At 38.4% G+C, this 16922-nt stretch overlaps 1 protein-coding gene across 2 annotated transcripts in view; it reads right to left on the minus strand.

The window, feature by feature from the left end:
- Nucleotides 1–11324, minus strand: part of UBR3 (ubiquitin protein ligase E3 component n-recognin 3 (putative)) — a 147640-nt gene extending 136316 nt beyond the window's left edge. For both annotated transcript variants that reach the window (XM_012727393.1, XM_012727390.1), the window contains exon 1: nt 10738–11324. In XM_012727393.1, coding sequence (XP_012582847.1) covers nt 10738–11285 — 548 coding nt within the window. In that variant the 5' untranslated portion in view covers nt 11286–11324. The remainder of the gene's footprint in view (nt 1–10737) is intronic.
- Nucleotides 11325–16922: the final 5598 nt, after the last annotated feature.

Here is a 16922-nt window from a genome sequence, read left to right on the forward strand (position 1 = left end):
GATCTGCCTGTTCTGTTCCCCACTCTGTCTCTGGTGAGGCCTCTCGCCGCCCCTGAGTCTCTGGCCTGTACCCCAGTTCTGTATGCACAAATAAATAAATCTTTAAAAAAAAAAAAGATAAATTCACAATTAAAGTTGGAGGAGACTTTAATACTTCTCCCTCAGTAATGAACAGAAACTGCAGACAGAAAAAAAGTAAGAATGTAGAACTTAACACAACCAACTAATTTGACTACACTGACATCTACAGTACATGTACCCAAGGAATGAATAATACTTTTTTCAAGAGCACATGGAATCTTCACCAAAACAGACTATATACTGGGTTATAAAAGTATCCTGGGGGGGGGAGAGGAAAAAAACTTAGCAAATTTAAATGAACTGATGTCATATAAGTATATTCTCTGACCACAAGAGAATTAAACTACAAATCATTACTATGTAATCTGGAAAATCCTCAAAGGTTCTAAATAACTGATGGGCTAAAGAGGAAATCATGGAAAACATAAAATATTTTGAATTGAATAAAAGTAAAAACATCAAAAATTTGTCAGACGTCTCTTAAACTATGCTTAAAGGGAAATTCATAACATAAATGCTTCCTTTAGAAAAGGTCACAATCAATATCTAAAATGCCACTACTGAAAACAGAAAAAGATAACAAAATTAAGCCCAAAGCAAGAAGAAAGAAAATAAAGGAGTACATACATTATCAATGAAATTTAGAACACATAGGTGAAAAAAAAAAAAAAACAGAAAACTGAGACTAGGTAAGGGAAATTGTGAACCACTAGGATAAGTTGTCCCATGTCCTACTCACATAGGGGGACAAAATCATGAGCTGGCGATCTCCATCCAGACAATCTGACCCACCACACTTATCATGAAACTGCCATGATAGGAGATCCTGACTAATGATTACCTCACAATTTCCTAGAGAGAGAAAACTGAGTGCCCAAATGCATAGTTGGAATGTAACTGATATGCATATGCTTGGGTATAGTCCAACCAGAACTATCTATAAGGCTGCCTTCCTTCTCCCCTCCTCATGGACTTACCCTTTAAATATCTCCTCCTAACTCACTTCAAGAAGCATAGTCTCTTTTCCCTCGGTGGCTCCCTCTTTGCACAAGTCTCTTTGCCTATTCAACTATACCTAATACTCTTTACGTGAATTCTCCCCCTAGAGAGCAAAATACCCTACTCTTTCGTTTTGGGGCCTACAACATATCCATAGAGAGGACTACTATTTACAATAAAGGAATGAATTACTGATATATACAACAATACAAATAAATTTCAAAATAATTATACAGAGTTAAAGATAATGAGAAAAAAGAAAAACACATATTATGTTAGATTGATTTATTTATACATACAAGAACCAGGATACAGGCTAGAGGGGGGTGGGGGGCAGAAAAGGCAGACTGACTGAAATACAAAGAGGGGAGCAGCAGGCAAGACAGGAGAGGTCTGCTGCATCATGTGAGTAGCTCCCTGGCTGGGGATCTAATTAATGCTGCAGTGGCTTTGGATAGTTTCAAAGTACTAAGACTTAACTTCTTGCACCACCAGGGAAGCCCTGGTTCCATTATTATAAAACTATAGAAATACAAATTCAAGGCCTCTATGGTGTGCAAGGGGTTAAGCTGCACAATGGAGCTATGGGCAGCCACTGCAGCATAAGAAGATCCCCAGCCAGGGAATTAACCCACAAGGAGCAGTAGACCCCTCCTGTCTTATCTACTGCTCCCCTCAGTAGTCTATATCAGGTCAATCCATCTGTTCTGCTCCCTACTCTGTCTCAGCTGAATCCTCTACCCACCCCCCCAACACACACCTCTAGCCTACACCCCAGCTCTTATATGCATAAATAAAAATAAATCTTTAAAAAAAATACAAATCTATGGTGATTGCACAGGGTGATTCGGTGATGGGAAGCCCACAGGGATTACAACTGAGATGGAAAAATACACAAAATGATGTAAAAATAAACTATTATATATTTTTTAAAATACAAATTAATCTACAGCAAAAAAAAAAAAAAAAAAGTGATCAGTGGTGGCTGGGTTTGAAAGCAACACAGTTAAAGAAGGCCGGCAGTGATTTTAAAGAGTTCCAAGAACAATTTAAAGGATGGCTGCTATTTTCTATCTTGATTGCAGATTTTCACATATGTGAAAATTTACCAAACAATAAACTTTCTTTGTGTGCAGCTTACTGAAAATCAATTATGACTCATTAAAGCTTTTCCAAAAAATACCTTCAAAATCAGGTGCAACTGCCCTGGTCAAGCATTCTAATTCAATGCTTTAATAAAAGGCTTTGCTTCTTACAGTTTTGTCCACAAGAAAATCAGGATAATGGGGTCCTCCCTGGTGGCGCAGCGGGTTAAAGCACAGTACTAAGAAGCTAAAGACACTTCAGCATGAGTTTGATCCCTGCCCCAGAAGGTGACCCAAATGGCGTGGCAGACCTCTCCTAACCTGCCCACTGCTCCCCTCAGCAGTATACTTCATCCATCTGCCTGTTCTGCTCCCCACTCTGTCTCTGGTGAATCCTCTCACCGCCCCTGCACCTCTGGCCTGTACCCCAGTTCTGTATGCATAAATAAATAAATCTTAAAAAAAAAAAAAGAAAATCAGTATAATGGAATATTAATACAGCTTGACACTATGTCTCATAATCCTGAACAATCAACTGTATGAGTGGAAATACCATTCTGAATATGTATGTGATATCTCATCTAATGAAAAAACTTGTAGTACACAGTTGAATACCATTCTCATTTTACACATAAGAATAATTTTCTGGCCTAAAAATTGTTTTGTATCCAAGGAAAAAAAGTAACAAATGTTGGAGTAGTAAATGAAGCATAACTCTATAGGTAAAAATGGTGTTACAAATTTTAAACTGCAAATTACCAAGACCAATTTCAAAGGTCCTTGTCAAAACCAAATGGTTAATAAATTAAGTGGACTTGTGAGATGTTGAAAATATAACGGTAGATAACTTGGAACCATAATGTTATATTATAGCCCTACATATCTGTACTCTAGGAAATTCTTCCCCTTATACATTAGATTTCCAAATATAATATTCCATTAAATTGTCTCCAACCCTACCAATAAAATCACCTACATGTAAGGTATATCTACCTGAGCAAAGAATAAGAGTTAAAATTCCCTTAAGAAGTCAAAGCCCCAGTGCCCACACTGGTGGCACAACAGGTTAAAGCACAGCTCTAGGAAGCTCTGAAGCCAACTCAGCATGAGTTTGATCCCCTGCTAAGGAATTGATTCACATGGAGGAGCAACTCTCTCCTGTCTCACTCACTGCTCCACTTAGCTGTGTACTTCATCAATCTGCCTGTTCTGCTCCCCACTCTCTCTCTCTCTGGTGAGTCCTCTCACTGCCCCTGCACCTCTGTCTTGTACCCCAGTTTTGTATGCATAAATAAAATAAATCTTAAAAAAAATGGTAGAAGTTTTATAGGAACCATATTGGTCTCATGATACTTCATTAAATCTCCATCATATATTCCAAGCTTGATACACTTGACAATGAAGACAATGTGGCTTGCTCCTTTTTGAATCTACAGATATGTTTTAAGTCTTCAATAAAACATTTGACAAAAATATATAGACTGGGCTAAGAAACCAGAATCCACTTATCAATTCTGACATTAACTAAAGGAGATAATATATTCTGTGACTTCTAATATGATGCAACTAGAAGCATAAAACACCATTATAGTGCCCTCCCTGGTGGCAGGACAGGTTAAAGTGCAGCATTATGAAGCTGGCAGCAGCTGCTTCAGCACAAATTCACAAGCTCAATCACCAGAGAGTGTGGTGACCCACATGGCGTGGCAGACCTCTCCAGACCTGCCCACTGCTCCCCTCAGCAGTATACTTTGTCAATCTGACTGTTCTGCTCCCCACTCTGTCTCTGGTGAATCCTCTCACTGCCCCTGCACCTCTGGCCTGTAACCCAGTTCTGTATGTATAAATAAATAAATCTTTAAAAAAAAATACCATTATAGTTTTCTTGCCCAAAAAAAACCTAAAACTTGATCAAAACTCTAGATCTCTAGATCCTGGTTTATCAGAAATGGGTAGAACACAGAGAGGGGCAATCAGTAAAACTCAGAAGATGGGTTTCTTCAACTAACAAATTGCAGAAAAGTTTAAAGAAAAAGAAAAAGGCTACAAGAGACCTAGAGGATATAACAATCAAATGCCATGAGGATTTTACCTGGTTCCTAATTCTAAATCACTCCTAAAACCATTTATGAGGCAACTGGGAAACCATCTCAACACTCAATATATATCTGAAAACATTAAGAAATAATTCTGAATATTTTAGGTGTGGTAATGGTAGTGGTTATTCTTTGACTTCTAATAACACACATTTATCATTTTAAACATTTTTAAGTACATAATTCAGTGGCATTAAATACCCTTACGTTGTACTGCCATCAGTACAATCCACCTCAAGAATTTTGTCATCTTTCCAAACTGAAATACTGTACCCATTAAACAATAACTCCCCAGCTCTGAGCTCCTCACAACCACTATTGTACTTTCTGACTGTGTAAATTAAGACTATTGCATGTACTTCATATAAACAGAATCATATAATATTTGTCCTTTTGTGACTGACTTATTTCATTCACTAAGCATGTCTTTATTTTAGCATGTGTCTGAATTTCACTACTTTTAAAGGCTGAATAACACTGCATCTTATGCATATACCCTATCTGTTCAATTTGGACATTTCAGTTATGCATTGTTTTTGAGTTTACAATTCTTTATTGAGATACATATTCAAATATTTAGGAACCAAGTTATAAAATATATTTGCTACAAAGTGGTTTGGGAAGAGACATGGTAATAGATGTAAGGAGATAATATTTTTTACTTATATCAACAAAGATCATAAATACTAACAATATGGGAACATATGCTCTTTCATATTTGCTGGTGAGAGTGTAAATTAATTTTTTCAGAGTATTCTATCAAAGTTTAAAATTCATAAATATGCTCACAAAGAAGCTATTCGCACATACTGACTTTAACAACACAAGACTGAAAGCAATTTAAATGCCTATCAGTAAGGAACTGACAGCAAAAATTACACTAAAATAAAAATGTGAGAATGCAATGGAATATAAATTAACTTACTAAAAAAGAAAATGAAACTGTCCTAGTATACCTAAGAAACACCACCTAATAAATATGTTAAAAGGGAAAGGGCAAGGTACAGAAGAGTATGACATTAATCAGCCAGAGATTCACTGCATTCATATCTGGCACTGTCAGAGATAAGTAACATTTCACATAACAAGTCATCTAGATATGCTGCATAAATAAATACCTTGAAATAGCTATATTAATAAAAATTAAAATGTAATTTAAATTCGATGTGATGTAAATAAATAGTACTACAACTCCCCCCAAATTATTAAACACCTTTTACATATACAACTAAGTTCCAAAGAAAGTAAGAGAAATCTCTTGGTGGGGAGTGAGACAAAGAGAAACCTTTACTTTTAATCTATCCACTTATTTTTATAGTATAACCAATGTGTATTAGCCCTGAGACATTCTGAAATAAGCTGCTAAGAATTTAACAATCAATGCTACCACTACCTCCTGACAACTAAAGTAATGTAATCTTCAGGGAAAATCTTTTACATAACAAGCATTATTTTTATCCCCTTTAATTCAACATTTACTAAGCCTAAGAGACTATGTTAATCTGATTATCAGCAAGATGCAGTTTCTGTTTTTTAACAAGTAAAAATAACTATAATACAAGATAGAAGGTGAAAATACTCATCCTCTGTATCAACAATTGAGTGCTAAATGCTTAAAAGCACAAATTCTTGTTAGTACCACCAGAACCTCAAATCACCTCCATCAAATCCATCCATCAGCCATTTGTGACAATGATTGAGCATATTTATTAGTAGAAAAACTATGTTGCTATGCATACAGTTGTTAGTAGTTTTCTTTAAAGCTGGATATTTTTATGTTATTGCAATTTATTTATTTATTTTTTAATTAAGGTGGTATTTGGATATCCCTATCAGATATTGCCACCACAGAACACATTCTACCAACTCACCCTTCCCTTTGTGTTTCCTTCCTTCCCTCTCCAACTCCTTCACCCGTCTCCCTCGTGGGTTGCTTCATTCTTCAGGTAGTTATCAAGGTTTTGTTTTTAAGCTAGGTTTTTATCTGTCTCTTAGTTTAGTTGCTTTACAGTCCATGTATTAATGATACCATCCAATTCAGAACTTATCTTTCTCCTTCTGACATATTTTGCTGAGTAGTATCCAATATATAGTATTTCTCATAATCTTTCTAATCTTATTCCACAAATAAATTCTCAGCAGTTTTCTTCTTTTGGTTGGCATATCTGCTGACATCATCACATTTATTATATCAATTCTACTAATCCAAAAAACTGAATCTCTACCCTGCCCCCATCCAAATTACAAATTTGCAGATCAATCATAGAGGTCATGATGTATCTAAAATTTTCCCCATCATCAATCACACAACAGTAAGACACTTGGAAAATAGATTAAGCAGAGAAACATTTCTTCTCTTTTCCTAACAACACAGAAAAAGAAAAAATGGAATCCTTTCTAAAATTTACCAGATTAAGATTTATAAACTTCTACAATAGTTGGAATAACAAACAACCGTCAAATCAATCCATTTTCAACCTCTAGCAATCTAAACGTATTTTTAGAAACATTAAAAACAGAGAAAAATATATTCTGTCTGTACCAGGTTTGACCACCAATTACACTGTTATAATTTGTTGATCATTTCCAATTATAAAAAGGCTTCAGAGGCAGTCTTTTAAGTGCACCTCTGCCTACAATCTTTACCTGAGACTCTTAAGCAGCAGATCAGATATACAGTCCAGAAGAATTACTCTCCCAATCCAAGGAGTTGTAAAAATTTCAGAACAATCACAATGTTATATAATACTGTTACTCTTCATTCTTGTCCTGTGTGAAATTGAACAAGGCAACTGATGGCACTATAAGCAATAGTTTCCTTGCAGATAAACAATCATAACTTGTTGTGCTTCAGATAAACAATAACAACGTTAAATAATATGTATCAACTCACAGAGGCATGCCAGACTGGAAGGAAAATAAACATTTATAAAATGTGAGTAAAGGAAAATGCAATGAGATTGTGGATTATGAGTAGCCCTGATGCCCTACTTATGAAACTCGCTGATATTTATCTGTTCCTGCACTGAAGCATCACAATTTGAGATCAGATTTGCATCTCACCTACATGAACCTGGTTATTACCCCTGTGCTCCAAAATTCAGAAATCAATATTTTGTCCTATTTTCATGTCTTTTAGGGATCTTCTATATGCTAACTCAGTCTAAGAAATGAAATGTTTAAATCTCAGTAAAGAATTGCTATAATTCCTCTTTTTTAAAAAATTCCTCTTAATTAAAAAAGGTATTTAAAAGAACAGTCAGTAGAGCCCTCCCTGGTGGCGCATTGGGTTAAAGCACAGCACTAAGAAGCTAAAACCACTTCAACATGAGTTCAACCCCAGCCCCAGAGGTGACCACATGACCCAGCAGACCTCTCCAGACCCACCCGCTGCTTCCCTCAGCAGTTTACTTCATCAGTTGGCCTGTTCTGCAACCCACTCTGTCTCTGGTGAATCCTCTCACCGCCCTTGCTCTCTGGCCTGTACCCCAGTTCTGTATGCATAAATAAACAAATCTTCAAAAAAAAAAGAACAGTAAATAAAGTCTCTAATGGTACATTTAAAAGAAAAAAAAGCCTCCCTGGTTGTGAAAGGGATTTAGTCTCAGCACTATCAAGCAATCACCAGCCACTGCAATATGAGTTCAATCCCCTGCCAGGGAGCTGACCCACAAGGCCCAGTAGACCTCTCCTGTCTGGCCAGCTACTCCCCTCAGCAGTATATTTCAGTCAGTCCACCTGTTCTGCTCCCTACTCTGTCTCTGGTGAATCCTCTTATCCCCTCCACCTCTGGCATACAGCTCAGTTTTTGTATGCATAAATAATTTTAAAAAGATAAAGCACAATATCAAACTGAAGTTCTAGGAAGAATGCTATTTGTAGAGGCAGTATAGAGCAGTCACTCTCTGGAAGCAGTCAGCATGCCTAGTTTACAACCTGAGTAATCCGAGCAAGTTTTTTAAAGCTCCATGCATCATTTTCCTCTTCTGTACAACAGGATGGTAACAGTAACATTCTCAGAGCTGTTAAAGTTTAAATTAGCTGGATGATATAAAACAGTTAATATATGACCAATGCTTATCAAATATATCAATAAAAATCCAAAGCTTTAATAACATCATTAATAAAGATGTAAAACAGTAAGCTTCCTAATTTGCTTAGTACTAACCATATAGAAGGGCAATGTTATAATTCAGCTTTGATAATTTATCTCATTGATATTCTTGCACAGGTAAAAAAAGGTAGGGATACTGGGGTGTTTTTATTTCATACTGGAAACCCTAGTATCTATCAAAAGTGATAATTGTTTTGATTTTCATGGACTAAGTACTCTGATTTACTGACATGAAAAGATTTCTTAAAAAATGAAAAGTGCAAGATATATTCAGCAGTGTATTTGATATGCTATCTTTTGCACCGAGACTGAAAAATCAAAATACAGTCCAGTGTCACTTGTTGATAGGAATACATTCTAAGAAAAACTTCATTTGGCAATTCTGTCAATGTGCCAACATCAGAGAGTATAAATGCACAAACCTACATGGAATAAGCTTAATATACATCTAGGCCATAAGGTATAGCCTACTGGCACCAATCATATATGCTGACATTGATTGAAACATCTGTCATACAACTCTTCAAACACCTGTTAAACAACTCTTGACTAAATAAATTCATCCTTGCTTACTTTTAAAGTAAAAAATAACAACTACAGAAAAGATTCAGGGAGATGGAGACAGGATAGGAAAGAAGGATCAAATTGATTCTTTGTATTGTTTTTTTTAACATTTTAGCTATGTTAATATTTTACCTATTTGAACATTATTTTTTTTTTTTAAGATTTATTTATTTATGCATACAGAACTGAGGTAGAGGCTAGAGGTGCAGGGGCAGTGAGAGGATTCACCAGAGACAGAGTGTGGAGCAGAACAGGCCAACTGACTTAAGTACACTGCTGAGGGGAGCAGCAAATGAGAAAGGAAAAGTCTGTTGTGCCATGTCCTCTCCCTGACTGGGGATCAAACTCATGCTGAAGTGGCTGCATTAAATATTTTTTAAGTATTTTAAATACTTTTTAAATATTTTTTAAATATCAAGCATATTCTTTAAATTATGAAATGTTACTTGCGACTACTATTACTATTATTACTATTGGTAACAAAATTAGCAAGCAAATTACTTTCTTTCAAAGCCTTTTTCTTTCTCTGCCTAGAAGTCTCTTCTATTCTCAGGCTATTTAAATAATTTATTATGTTTTACACTAGTGTAGCAGTTTAAGGGGTAGGTCAAGGTCTGGTTGGTTTTTTTTAACATCCCAGGACCTTCCTTGCGCCTAACAGATAAAGACCAACATTTAGCACAATAGTAATTTTATGCAAGTACTCCAAGGAAGAAAATTAGTGAGCATTTCTTAAGGGAGTATACACTATCATTAATTATAAGACCTGGAAACTGAAAAACTTGAATAACTGGATTTACTAACATACTTTCAACCACTGCCCAATCACAATCTCCTCTTGTTCACTGATTTTTTTTTTTCTTTTCCCAGCACTCTCCCAGACACTAACACTTGTCTTAAGCCAACATACCATGTACTGAAACTTCTAAAATATCTTATGTCCTAAATTTCAGCAATCTGGTGCATCACACCAATTGAAAAGGAATTTGTTGAGTATGTCTCCTTTTAGATAGATGTTGAAATATTAGTCAGTGAATAAACTGCTTTTTTAACTGGAAGAGAGAGAAACCTGAGTCCTAATCTATTCAATGTTTTTGTTAGTTCTTCTGGTACGGAGGATATTCTATAACTGACTGCTCAGTAGCCCTAGTCTGAAGTCACTCCCGCACGCCAGATACTCCACTGACAGCTCAACAGTCACTTTTAATGCAGGCCCCTCCCCTCCCCTCCTCCCTCAAGCCCGTTCAGTTCCAGAGCTCCTTCCTGACAGTTCAGAAGTCCTTTTTCCGCAAGCTGTCCTCCTCTACAGCTCAAGACCACCTTCCAGATTCTCATCATCTCGAGACCCAATTAGGTCCCCAATACCATCCCTCACCCTCCCCAACCTCCAGCCCCGTCAACCCAAATCACATCAATTTCAATTTCTTCCCAAGAACCAGGCAGCTTTACAACCTATCCAACAAGTACACAATTGACAGCTCGACACTAGATTTCCCAAGTATCCTTTCCTCCTCCCTCCCCTTCCACCCCACGCACTGACTCTTTCTCGATGTACACTCAATCGCCCTGTCTGGCCCAAAAATTGAAAGCCGCGTTTCCTAAACATGCTCTTCGCTCTCCCCTCCTCCCCTTCACACCACTGACAGCTCAGTCACCTCCATCCCATGTGGCTTCACCCTCCCCCATTCCTTTCCTTTGACAGCTCCGAAAGTCCCCCAGGCAGTAAGCCCCAAGGCCTCCCAGACCCCGGCGTGGGCCATCTGCGTTGTCCCCTGCCCCAGGGAAGGGCTCCACTCACCCACTCTCCCGCATCACGTTGCTATCCCCGCAGTCGCAGGCGCCCCCGGCTTGACTGCGGAACATATTAAAGTCGTGTCCGGTGTGGTCGCCTTGATGGAAGCACTCCGCGCACAGCGACATGCAGGGAGAGATGCCGCACGTCCGACAGCGGTAGGCCACGAAGTTAGCTGTCCAGACCAGGCCGCAGAGCGCCGCGGGGTCGTAGGCCCGCACCGCCGCGCAGAACTCGTCGTAGCCGCCGCCGCCCGCCAGAAGGCACTTACACCACTCCAGGGCCTCCTCCTCCGGCGCACCAGGGCTGCCTCCACCGCCCGCTGCAGACGCCTCTTCGCCGTCCGCGGCCGCAACCAGCGGCCGCTCGGCGCTCAGCACCCGCTCCAGCAGCGCCTGCAGCTCCTCAGCACCTGCCCGGTTGTCCGGCCGGCTGAGGGCCGCTTTCAGGTGCGCGGCGGTGGCCGCCTTGTCCAGGACCAGCCCGGGCGCGGGCAGCTCAGTTTGGGGTTGCTGCGGACCCCCGACGGCCGCCGCGGCCGCCGCCGCCGCCATGATGAGAGCTCAGAATTTGGAGAGTCCAGGGCCGGCGGTCCTCCGGGGGAGGGTGGGGGAGTTGACTGCTGCGACTGCTCGGCCCGCCCAACTCTCGCGATATCCCGAGGCTGCTGTGCATCTCCGTCCCTGTGCCCGCCCCTACACACGCCCCCTCCGACTGCGGTGCCTGGTCCCCGCCCCCTTCATCTTCCTTCCCCCACCTCTTGGCTAAAGTTGAAAGCTAGTGAAATGAAGGCTGGCCTTAAGTATGTATGTGTGTGTGTGCGTGTATGTGTGTATGTATTACGTACGTACACAAAAGGACAATTACATATAATGGGAATTTTTAATATGAGCAATACTGGAAATCTTTCCTATGCATATTTTTTTCTTTCTACTCCTGCACTATAAGATACCACGCACAGCCTCTTTCAGGTATACTTTACGCATCTGCATTTCGTTTTGAGATGTTAATTCTCACTGTTATCCAGCCCTTAGTTATTCTTGAATTACTGTTATGCTGAAACAGCTTCCTATTTTTCCCCTTTGAATCGTTATCCTCACACAGTTACCTGGTTAATCTTCTTAACTATATTTTTTAGAAGATTAAATTAAATTCTTACTTTCATTCTCCAAGTTAAAATCTTTAGTGGAAACAAAAGCCAAACTCCATACAGCCCTCAAAACCAAATCTATCTTTCCACCTGACACTACTTCCAAGTTTACCCAATGGAAAACAAACAAACAAACAAAAAATGAGTGCATTCATTATTCTCTGAATATACTTTATCATTTCCTGCCTCTGGGTCTTTATTGTTCCTAATTCCCACCTGACTCCATTCCACACACTCACCCCACACCACTATTCTAGCAATGTCTGCCCATGCCGTTTTCTTTCTTTAAAAAAAAAATGGTTCTTTACACATGCCCTGTTCTTTATATAAGTCCTCTTAACAACTCTGAATTACACTATTATTAGAGGACGCGAAAATTTAAGTAGAAAATGTAAGTGCCTAAAACATACAGCTGGTAATTAAATGAGAAATGACTGGAACTAAGGACAACCTGATTACAAAACCCTGTTGTTTCTCCTATACTCATGGTTCTCAAAGTTACCTGAATTAACTGAAATGGCACTCACAAAAACAGGCCCCCAGCTCCCATCTTAGACCAAAGGAGTCAAATCTCCAGAGGTCATACTGTCTAATCTAGCAAAATCTGAATCATGAAAGAGTATTATAGTTATTCTTCCAGAATTAAAAGCTACATTTTATTTAGTTTCCATAGTGCAATGGATTAAAACAAAGCTAGCTGAAATGGCTTCAGCACTTGAGTTCCATCCCCAACAAGGGAGGTGACCCTATGGCATGGTAGACTTCTCCTGCCTTGCCCACAGCTCCCCTCATCCATCTGCCTGCTCTTCCCACTCTGTCTCTGCAGAATCCTCTCACGCCCGGCACCTCTGGCCTATACTCCAGTTTTGTATGCTTAAGTAAATAAATCTTAAAAAATAAGTTTCCATGGCTCTCCCTGGTGGCGCAGCGGGTTAAAGCACTGCACTGAGAACCTAAAGCCACTTCCGCATGAGTTCGATTCCCGCCTGCCCCGGAGGCGACCACATGGTGTGGCGGACCTCTCCTGACCCACCCGCTGCTCCCCTCAGCAGTGTACTTCGTCCATCTGCCTGTTCTGCTCCCCACTCTGTCTCTGGTGAAGCCTCTCACCGCCCCTGCACCTTTGGCCTGTACCCCAGTTCTGTATGTATAAATAAATAAAATCTTTAAAAAAAAAAATAAGTTTCCATAGCTCACCTTCAGGGAGCTGGTTGTGCTATGCAAATAACCTACAACCATGACAGCCATAACTAAGAATGAAAAAAAAAAACCTGTAGTAAGAGCAATTAAAGGAAGTAGAATAACAGTATTTAAAATCCACAAACCAGTGCTGAACATACATAATGAAACATACTATCTCAACCTTCCTGACCCTTTACATTAATAAAGCACTTCACAATCATCATTTAATAATAATAGGTAATTCAAAAGTTGTTCAATGATTTTTCTTTATGAGTCATCTAATATAAATCAAACAAAGGCAGACTAAGGTATAACTAAGGTATAACCAAATCAAACTAAGGTATAACTAGTGTATGTTTGGTAATCAATGTGTATTCACCAATCAATGTATAGGGTGTTAAAGTCAGGATAGAGGGGTGGTATATCCCCTGGACTGCTCTGCTTGACCATGAAGATATCCACTTGGCAAATGCAATTTTTTGAGCAATCTAGAGGGTCTCTCCACACACTCTTATTCTACAAATCTCTACAAAATTCCACCACTTGTTAGTAGTGCCTCGTCTGCTCTATAACAATCAGAAAATATTTAAATGTCACCCCCAATTTCAGAGACAGACATTGCAGTATATGTGAAAATATGAACACTTGCCAGAAATTTTGTCTAATCTGTTCATGAGCCTGTCAGATCTGTTAAAAATCACAGAGCCACTAAAAATAATCAGTAACAAGAAAAAAGGGACCCAATTTTTAAATGTGCAAAAAATATGAATAAACATTTTACAAAATAAGATTAAGGAAATGTAAGTTAAAATTATGCAATACTACTATACACACTGATTAGATTGACAATAAAAAAAGACATGTGATAGGGCCTGAACTGGGACTACAAACCTTTCCTCAGAAGCCACCATACTACAGTACTTGATGATGGGTTGCCTAATGCTTAATCAGATATTTCTGTTCCCTCCTAGTATATCAGTATCATCAGTGCCTGATGAACACTTGAGGGCCATTTTATATTATTAATAGCTGTGTGACGGCCTATGACAGATGGCTCAGTGACCAACCCTGCTACTCCCAACGGGGTGAAGAAACCCTCCTACTCCTGCATCTTCCCGCATTCCTTTCTTTCCTATATAATCTTCTTTCACTAGCCTCTCAGGAAGGCAGTCTTTTCTGAGTACTGAATCTGCTGTTCTCGGTATGAATGGCCACCTTACAGTTCAAAATCTGACTTTCTGTGTACAAGCAATAAGACCTGGTTTGGTTAAAAATAGACAATAACAAATGTTGGCAAGAATATGAAGAAATAGAAACCCTCTATGGAATGTAAAGTGGTACAGCCTATTTGGAAAAGAGTTTGGCACTTGTCTAAAAGTTAAACGTAAATTTATCACAAAGTCCTGCAATTCTGCTCCCAGGAATCTACCAAAGATAATTTAAAACGTATATATACACAAAAGTTTATATTCATAGCAGTGTTATTTACAATAGCCAAAATAACTGGATATGTCAAAGGTCGATCAGTTCATAACTGGATTAACAAAATGTGACATATTCATATTATGATATACTACTAAATAAAAAGAACAAAGCACTAATATGTGCTACAACATGAGTGTACTTCAAAAATGCTGTGTCTATGAAAAAGTCAGACCAAAAAATGTATATTGTATGATTCCATTTGCATGAACTGTCCAGAAAAGGCAAATCTATAGACATATAGATTTAAATTAGTTGTCTGGAGCCAAAGTAAGAAGAATGAATGATGGCTAATAAGCACAAGGAATCTTTTTAAAATAATGGAAATGTTCTAAAGTTAGATTGTGGTAATGGCTGCACAACTATGTAAATTTACTAAAAGTCACTAAATACTACCCTAAAACAGATTAATTTTGTTGAAAATACAGCTTAATGAAACAGTAATAATAATCAGTAATATTACTCCTTGTTGAGGTTAATAAAATAGTCCACATAGAAACTATTTTAGTACATTAACATTTAAAAATCAGTATGAGGCCCTACCTGATGGTGCAACAGGTTAAAGTGCAGCACTGTGAAGCTATAAGCATCAGCTTCAACAAGATTTCCATCCCTGGCCAGGGAGGCAACCCACATGGGGGGTGGGGGGGTGCAGACTTTCCAGTCTCCCCTGCTGCTCTCCTCAGGTGTATACTTGGCCCATCTGCCTATTCTGCTCTGCACTCTGTCTCTGGTGAATCCTCTCACTGTACCTCAGTTCTGTATGCATAAATAAATAAATCTTTAAAAAACAAAAGAGTATCGTAAACAGGCTTTCAAATGTTTATAGTTTTTATCATTTGGCTCCAGGAAGCTGACATTGTTGCCTTTCAATGTGTTAGTGTAACAACAAATAATTCTTCTAAATTTCCTCTCAAATCACTGCACTATGTCATGAGGATTCCTATTCCATAAGAAAAACCAAAGTGAAATTCAGCTGAAATTCTGCACTCACTTGAAATCTATACCTCATAAGGTTACATTTAAGCTTGCCACTGTTACTCCATGGAAGACCTTAAATAAATAACGGTGCAGCATAATGCTATTATAGAAAGCTACAAAATACTACTTAGAAAACTATGTGTTTCCATATTAATTAAGGTGAAAAAGAATGTTGTAATATTTCTAAATTGCCTTTTCAAGTTTAAATAACCCGCACAGGTAAGGTAAAAGTTATAAATGATAGATAATACATTTGGTTCCAAAATTAAAGAAGATGCCTGTAAAGTACTCATAAACACTGCAAAGTTGTTTTTGTATTGATCAGAATACCCTTGGTTACAAGAGACAAAAAACAGATTTAACTTGCTTAAGCTAAAACAATAACCCACATTAGATTGAGTTTGAGAACAATGAGGAGACAGGGGAGATGAACTGAATGCATTTCCATCTTTGCTTCTAGTGAACATCAGACACCAAACATAATTGAATCTCCAATAGTTCTGTGCAGGAGCATCCCCAAACTCTAACTATATGCCACATCTCCACTTAAGATACACATGTGACTTTTTCTGTATACACACAGCAAGCTCACCAGTTGTAAAAGTCACTTGAAATTTAAGCCATAAGAAACATTATTCCCACTACGTACAAAGAATTCTCTAGGTAATCACATTTAAGATTCACAACAACCGTGAGAGATATTTTCATCCCCATTTTACAAGCAGCAGTGATACCCTTTATAGCCTTTAACACAGAGGAAAAGACCTCAGAAGAGCAATAATTCACTGTTTCTGCTTGTACTTGTCTTTCTATCTTCTCCCCTCCCTATACCCAACGTTTTATCTTAATAACTGAATGCTTCAAGACCTTCCACCACAATACTGTGATTGTCCCATTTATTTAATATTGATGCAAGGGCACATTTAATAGATTTCTAAACTCAAGCATTAAACATATTTTTGGAAAAAAGCATGACAGCACATTAAGGATTTGACCTATATTAGTTCCTCTATAGATTGGTTTGTGCAACTTTTCTAAGGTATTGAATGTTTAACAACCCTCTAGGATCTTTTTTAATCATTTAATGCCATTACAAGTCATCTTCCTTTTCTTTTACTCCCCCTTCCTTTTTTCCTTTTCTTGAAACTAAAGGAAAATGTTCTTCTCTTAATCTCTACTGAAAACCAGGAGATTTTCACCCACTGACTTACTCATACAACAAAGTTGCTCTTTGCAAGCACTGAGGATAGCACTGTGAACAAAAGAGGCATGGTCCAGAGCAGTCTGGCTTGGCACAACTCCAGAGGGTGTCACACAGAATATAATGTTCCTGAACTGGTGCCTACAGACTGATTGAAGCATTATTATAAAATACACTCTACAAATACAAGACTGA

This window comes from Condylura cristata, unplaced genomic scaffold (assembly GCF_000260355.1).
Source record: "Condylura cristata isolate star-nosed mole 26May11 unplaced genomic scaffold, ConCri1.0 scaffold00002, whole genome shotgun sequence".
Classification (NCBI taxonomy): Eukaryota; Metazoa; Chordata; class Mammalia; order Eulipotyphla; family Talpidae; genus Condylura; species Condylura cristata.